At 35.0% G+C, this 7,500-nt stretch overlaps 1 protein-coding gene across 1 annotated transcript in view; it reads left to right on the top strand.

The window, feature by feature from the left end:
- LOC144959228 (uncharacterized) overlaps window positions 1–7,500 on the top strand; it is a 36,893-nt gene that overhangs the window by 22,479 nt on the left and 6,914 nt on the right. The window contains exons 12-13 of the mRNA XM_078891769.1: window positions 1,516–1,663; window positions 3,748–4,636. Of these exons, the coding sequence (XP_078747895.1) occupies window positions 1,516–1,663; window positions 3,748–4,636 (1,037 nt within the window). The remainder of the gene's footprint in view (window positions 1–1,515; window positions 1,664–3,747; window positions 4,637–7,500) is intronic.

Below are 7,500 nucleotides of genomic sequence, written 5' to 3'. Positions count from 1 at the left end.
TGGTGTCTTTTCCTTAACCCCATTTTGTTTCATTTAAAATTAATAAATAGGATTTTTCGGCCGGTGTAGCACGCCAGAATGACTCTATCGCCAAAAAGACTCTAGTGTTAAATTAACGTACGCGAGACAGACTCTAGAGTTAGCCTCGCGGCGGCGAGACTGTCTCTAGAGTGTGCCTCGCGTACGCCAATTTAACTCTAGAGTCTTTTTTTGGTAGAGTCATTCTCGCGTGGTACACCGAAACTACCGTGTCAGCACTAGATTAAAAAAAATAATTGGGGGGGGGGGGGGGGAATACTGTGAATTCATCTCTTACTTTGGGAAGCTGTTGTTTTGTACTTTTTTTTTATTAAAAAAAAATATTTTGTCGTTAAAAAGAAAAAGTCAAATTTTAGGATGGTTTCAAAAAAAGACTCTTAGAGTTAAATTGGCGTACGCGAGACAGACTCTAGAGTGTGCCTTGCGTACGCCAATTTAACTCTAGAGTCTTTTTTTGGTAGAGTCATTCTCGCGTGGTACACCGGGGAAAAATAGTTAGTTTACGGAGTAGCCGAAGAACTATTCCGACTTAACTTTAATCTTCTCACCACTTCCAGTATTTTTTAAAGAGTAAATCATATTATCCTCTTATCTCAGTGTTTTCGCTTAATAACACGCTCAATCTAATAACCGTGTAATATTGTCATGGAAGAGATGTCATGGGTAATAGGAGTCACCATTGCTTTAAAAAAATTAACTGATTAAATAACGCTTAACCCTTTCCTTACCAGCCATTTTCTGAATTATCCCCAGAACTTCACACCCACCCAACACAAAAAACAGACATTTCTTACTCAAACAGAAAAGCAGAAAGCACATTCTTTACATAATATTGTTCGAAAATATGAGCTCTATTACAGAATGTCAAGTTTTTATAGCTATAGCAAAAAAGAAATCAAATCTGGATGAGAAAAGTGACAGTTAAATCGTAACAAATGTGACGATTTTCCAATAGGTGGTAAGGAGAGGGTTAAATAAATCCCAGATTGTCCCTTATCATTCCTCTCTTCTAAACAAACCCCCTCCCCCCTCTTTCCCCGACATTTATTAATTTCATTTACGAAACCGTAGTTTACTAGAAATTATAATATAATCAAATGACAGTTTCCGACCAAAGCACAATATTCATCATCAGTCCAAGATTACCAGGATACAGTCTTGGAATATCTGAACGACAGCTTCGAATTACTTGAAATTGTCTTGTTGCTCTCTTCAAGCACGGGATATTAATTATATCACAATAAACTATTGCATTAGGCTTCAACAGTCGTGAAGTCTCTTCCCTCGTAATGACACATTATAGTAACTGGTTCTAAACTATCGGAACAATGGCATATTATTGGAATCCCAGTTCGCTAATAAACAAACTGAGACTTAGAATACCCGTCATGGAAAGAGAGAATCTTCATTTTCAGACTGTGTAATTATTATTATCATTATTTAAAAAAAAATTGTTATCTTCTTCACAATCTGCAGACAGTTAGTGTGGAAGACTTGTGGCGATTTGTAACAGAGGACTACGTCCCTTTTGTCTCCCAAGATATCGATAGGAACAATGTTAGAAAAAATGCAGACATGCACATTTTTTCTAGGATTCGACAAGTTCGAGTGCGGCCAGGTGTTGGTAGGTAATATCATAATTACCACTTATCATTAGGATTTTAATCATCATCGTCATTTTATAAACATTGATTTTTAAACATTTTACTTTTGTTTTCATGTAAATGATTGATGAGACAATGTCTTACGATAATGTGAATGCAGTAGTAATATCTATTTTCCCATCTACTAATCAGCCATACCATATTATACAGTTTTTGCCTTTTTAAATTTATATATATATATATATATATATATATATATATATATATATATATATATATATATATATATATATGTCACGTTTACTTGAAGAAGGCCAAAGCCCGAAACGTCTTTTATTTTGTGTGGTTCCTCTATTTATGAGTCACATTTACTCCCTGTATTTTTCTCTCCAATTTATTGACTCATTTTAGACACCTCATTTTGACGTATTCTTTCGCGTTGCGTTTTGTAACCGTGACGAAAAAACTTAGTTGTCTATTTAATCTCTCTCGTAGGGAATATTGCTCGGTCGATTTAGATTCTCCTTTGTTTTCCCCACTGCCACGTTTCTTACAGTCTTATAATGTGACAGTCTGTGACTTTTACGGTAGCTGCTTGATTTTGACTGTCAATACAGTTTCGAACTTTGTCACTCACAAAACTTGTCACTTTCATTCCTATCGTCATCCTTACTTTACGGCTAGCAGCTGACGTTGATGGCAGGACATCGATAGTGTAGAATATTTGGTGTCGCTCATGACTTGAATATTTAAGTTATATACAAAATATAAATGGAGTCACTCACTTATTTATGGCCGAAACACATGTTTCTGTGGTCTCCAACCACGTCGTCAGTCGGCATATTATGTCCATAGAATCCTACGGACATAATAAGCCGACTGACGATGTGGATGGAGTCCACAGAAACATGTGTTTCGGCCATAAATGAGTGACTACATTTATATTTTATATTAGCTCTAACCAAAATGATCGAGCACTCTCGTACCTATAGTACCCACCAACACTCATATATATATATATATAATATATATATATATATATATATATATATAATATATATATTGTGGAATTAATATTATGAATTAACGGAGATGAAGCTTAATATTTGTCAGGCAGAGGAATGAGTTAGCAGTTGTAAATTGAATGGTAGAATAAACAAGGTTTTGTCGTATGTTGGTTTAAAGGTCAAGTGTCAAAAGTAGTGCAGAGCACGGTAAAATATTTTAAAAGGTGAAAGTCAGAAATCATAATTTTTTTCGATAAATGAAAATGACTGTTTACCTTGATCTTTCTGTAATACGATCTTGGAATGTTAATAAAATGATGCCTTTGTTAGGTGGGCGCACACACACAAATACACACACAAACACACACACACACACACACACACACACACATATATATTATATATATATATATATATATATATATATATATATAATTGATGTTTGTCCTGCAGTTCTGACAATGCTCAATAAATTAACAATTTAGAGCATTATAGAATGAGTAAAATCAAATCACATCTCGTCCAATTCGGCCGTTTCGAATTCCGAGGCGTCTGTTCAGTATATCCGTGGTAATGGTGTTCATTTAAAGTGGTTTGTGGTGCGAGAAGGGGCGTAGAGGCTCATTGTGATATGAATAGTTGTGTGCGTTTTTTTCTGAAGTCATGAAACAAAAAAAAAAAAAGAAGAAAAAAAAGGTGGAAAACCAGAGACAGAGGGAGAAGGGATATGATAAAACCGATGTATATATATATATATATATATATATATATATATATATATATATATATATATATGATATATATTATAACAGTTCTGTTACACGTTTAATGGGGTCGGGCACCAGCGCAAACTATGAAAATTAATCCCTGACACTTTTGTTTAAACTTAAAGACTTGAAAGAAAGTATTACTTATTCCTTGAGCTATTCCTTATGACTTCTAAAGTTATATTATTTTTCAAAGTTGTTTCGGCATAATATGCTTATCTATTGGGTTAAAGTTTTTGTGAAATGAATCTTCAAAATCTCTATCAAATCTCAATTTTACCTATTATTGTGGCATTCGTAATAAGTAGCAATTTTTACTTTGCCTTTCAGGATCTTGCCACAAGCCTATATTCTCAACGCTACAATTTCCGATTGATTTCTGTCATTGGACACTGGGTGATGACAATGTGGAAACAAGAAAATTTAAAGTTAACTGGACATTAGACGAGAAAAACAACTTTCCTTTTGCACCGGGTATATGGGACCCTTCAGGAAATGAAACATTCATAACATTAGGAAATGGAACTGGTTCCCATGATGATATTGATGTTTCTTTACCGGGTCCTCAAGAAAATGATATAATGGATTCTCTTGACTTTGGTCAACTGAATTTTCTCAAAAGCTTTTCACCACTTGGTCCTCTCAAAAAGGATACGCAGGATCCTCCTGAAAATGATCCAGTGGATACTCGGAGAAATGATCCAATTAATCCTCGTGAAAATGATCAATGGGGCCTTTCTGATACTGGTTCTCTGGATCCTTTTGAAAATTATCCAAATAATTCTCTTGAGGATAACCCATGGGCCCTTCCTAAAAATGGTCCAATGAATCCTTCTGGAAATGGTCCAATAAATCCTTTTGGAAATGGTCCAATAAATCCTTTTGGAAATGGTCCAATAAATCCTTTTGAAAATAACCCATTTTTCTTTCCTAAAAATGTTTCACAACATCCTCTTAAAGATAATTTAACGAATGGGTTTGACGATTTCCCACTGGGTTCTTTTGGAGATAGTTCGGAGAAAGATCTGGATGGAGGTGGAATTCAGGATAATTTCTTCATGGATTTTTTCTTTGACAACAAGTCTATATTTGGCTTGATTCCAGACAATAACGTATTGACCGACTTGCTGGTTAATCCTATTGCCATTTGCTTTAATTATTCACCTAATAAAGGAACTTCTCGTCTGGAATCCTACACAGCTGAGTATCCTCTTGGGGGGTAAGTTGATATCGCTTAAATTAAATAGTTTCAAAAAAATAAAATGCGACTTTGTAATAGTGTTATATGAATCTAAACATTTGATGTTATGTAAGTTGAATTACGTCACCCTTGGATTCCCTTTGATAACTATTTTTAGCGTCAAGCCGGATGTTTTCCTTTCACGATCAAGATAGATCAGTTGGTAGAGCACTCGCTTCACACGCAAAGGGACCGAGATCGATCCCTGGTGCAGTCGATTTTCCCCTGCACTTCCAGTCCGCCCAACAGAATTGGGTTGCTGTGTTTGTTATATCTGGCGGAAAGTTCTTTGCGTTAGACTAGCGTCCTATGAAAAGTGTATCAAGCAATTGCGATTGTGCGTTTCACGCTAGAGAAACTGGGTTAAACTCCGGCTCCATGGACCGAATGGCTCTGAAGGACTACTACATTTTGATGACAGTATGGAATCGGCATACCTATAAAATTGTATTTGAACGCTATGACTATCGTCACCATAATCAAATTCATCATCACGATCGTCATCTTCATCATCATCATCATCATCATCATCATCATCATCATCATCATCATCATCATCATCATCATCATCATCATTATCATCATCATCATCATCATCATCATCATCATCATCATCATCATCATCTGACGGTACGTTATTGCCCGCTTGGTGAAAATGGGAGCTTGTTCTATCTGTACTGATGTGTCCTTGTGTAAGGCACTGCACACAATTTGCCTGCTTGTCCGGGTATAATTCAATTATTCCGTTGCATTGTTAGAATACGCACTGATATATATATATATATATTTATTATATATATATATATATATATATATATATATATATATATATATATATATATATATATATATAAATAGCCCCTTTTATCAAAAAGTTGAGCACTATTATTTCATGGTTTTTGCTTTAATAATTTATATATATATATATGGAAGGCTGTGTATGTAAATATCGTTGTCTGTGTATATGCCATCCGGAAATTGATAATTGTAAAAAAAGTATATCAGTATATTCTTTAAGGGTTTTCTTTTCAATTGCTCTTTTACTGTTAACTATTTGATAATTATTTTTTAGTCACTTCAAATATATTGCCTTTTTTATGACTGATTAATATTGTTCAAGTCTCTCCCACTTCCAATATCCCAACATTATTCTATATCTATCACTTAGGATATAGTAGGGGGATTGGGTCCAAAATACCCTTGAATTGTGCAAACAGTGTTGAAAGCATGAAAATTACATATGTTGTAGAATATGAAAAACCCTATAATTTATTATATAGAACCACTCTGAGAGATCAGTATTAGTTGAGATACAAGGTTTTTAAGATTAGAAAATTTTGAAATGGACGACAATAATTTCTTTCATTTTTATTGTGTAAACATTCGAAGCAAGCCAAGGAAAGGTTGTTTTACGTCATCCTTTGGATTCCCATTGGTGACTATTTTTAGCGTCGAAGCGGATGTTTTCCTTTCCCTTTACTTTCGATTCACGAACCATACAAATTATTTAATCGTAAATATTATTCGATTTCACTTGGTTTAATGGACGTCTAGCGAGCAATATTCTATAATATGAGATTTTTTTCTGCATCTGATTTAATAAGTATAATCAATTGCTCTAAAACGGACGGGCAGACGGGAAGACGAGCGGAGGGGTAGACAAAACAGATAAACAGAACACAGCTCAATAAATGTCGATAACCGGTGTTGACAAAGGACAATGCTCCTTCTCCCCTCCTCAAATTTTCTTTTCTTTCCAAAAATACTGCTATAATCATTTTACTTGAGTTAAAACCTATTTCGGTCAAACTTGATGACAGTAAAGAGTCAGCATACCACTTTCATTGCTTTAACACAATTCAATTCTTTGGTTTGTGATGAAAACAAGTTGGATATATCTATTTTTTAAATTCATCAGAGAGAAATGAGATTATTGAAAGCTTAAAACAAAATGATGCTAATTGGCATAAGTATTGTGTAAAATTTAATGCCAACAAAATTAGGCGATTAGAATTAAAGAAATCTAAAAGAATTGCCCTACAAGAATTCCAAACTTCGTCATTTGACTTGGAGGAGTCACCGAATGAATTTATTTCGCAACCCACGAGAATAATGAGACAACGTTCAAAATTAGAGATTGGCTATAATAAACAAACGTGCTTTTTTGTAAAAATATGGAATCGGGAGTACTCCATTCTGTAATGACAACAGATATGGAAGAAAATATTCGTGAAATAGCGTTATCTATAAAAGATTCTGATATGTTGTCATTTATTGCCGGAGGAGATTTAGTCGCTCAGGAGGCACACTACCGCTCTATACCATAAAATTTGTCATGCACGATACTTTAAAAAAACAAGCTTTAAAAGATGGCATTGCTGATGATAATCATGGTGTCACAGTTCTTGAAAGAAGTCGAGCTTTTGCTAACATTATATCTTTTATAGAAGAGAACCCTGCAACAAATGTGACGATCGACATGAACCACTGTGGAGCTTATTTCCAGAATTGTCAAAAGTGTCCCAAAAGCTCATCAAATGTTCATGTAAGAGAGAATGTATCGGCACCCGATGCAAGTGTTTAAGGTCCGATTTGCCTTGCACGGACTTGTGTAGCTGCGGGTGTGTGTGTGTGTATGTGGGGGGGGGGGGGGGTTAGGTCAGTACAGTAATGAGTAAAATTCTCTCTCTCTCTCTTTCTCTCTCTCTCTTTCTCTCTCTCTCTCTCTCTGTCTCTCTCTCTCTCTCTTCCTCTCTCTCTCCGTCTCTCCTGCTCACTCCCTCTCCCCTCTATCCCTCTTTTATCTACTAGTTAGGTTAGTACAGTAATGAGTAAAATTCTCT

Source organism: Berghia stephanieae, chromosome 13, assembly GCF_034508935.2.
Source record: "Berghia stephanieae isolate SIO BIC M18660-M18661 chromosome 13, UCSD_Bste_1.3, whole genome shotgun sequence".
NCBI classification, from domain to species: Eukaryota; Metazoa; Mollusca; class Gastropoda; order Nudibranchia; family Aeolidiidae; genus Berghia; species Berghia stephanieae.
The sequence above is the reverse complement of the archived record's forward strand: the minus strand, read 5'-3'. Positions and strand labels throughout refer to the sequence as shown.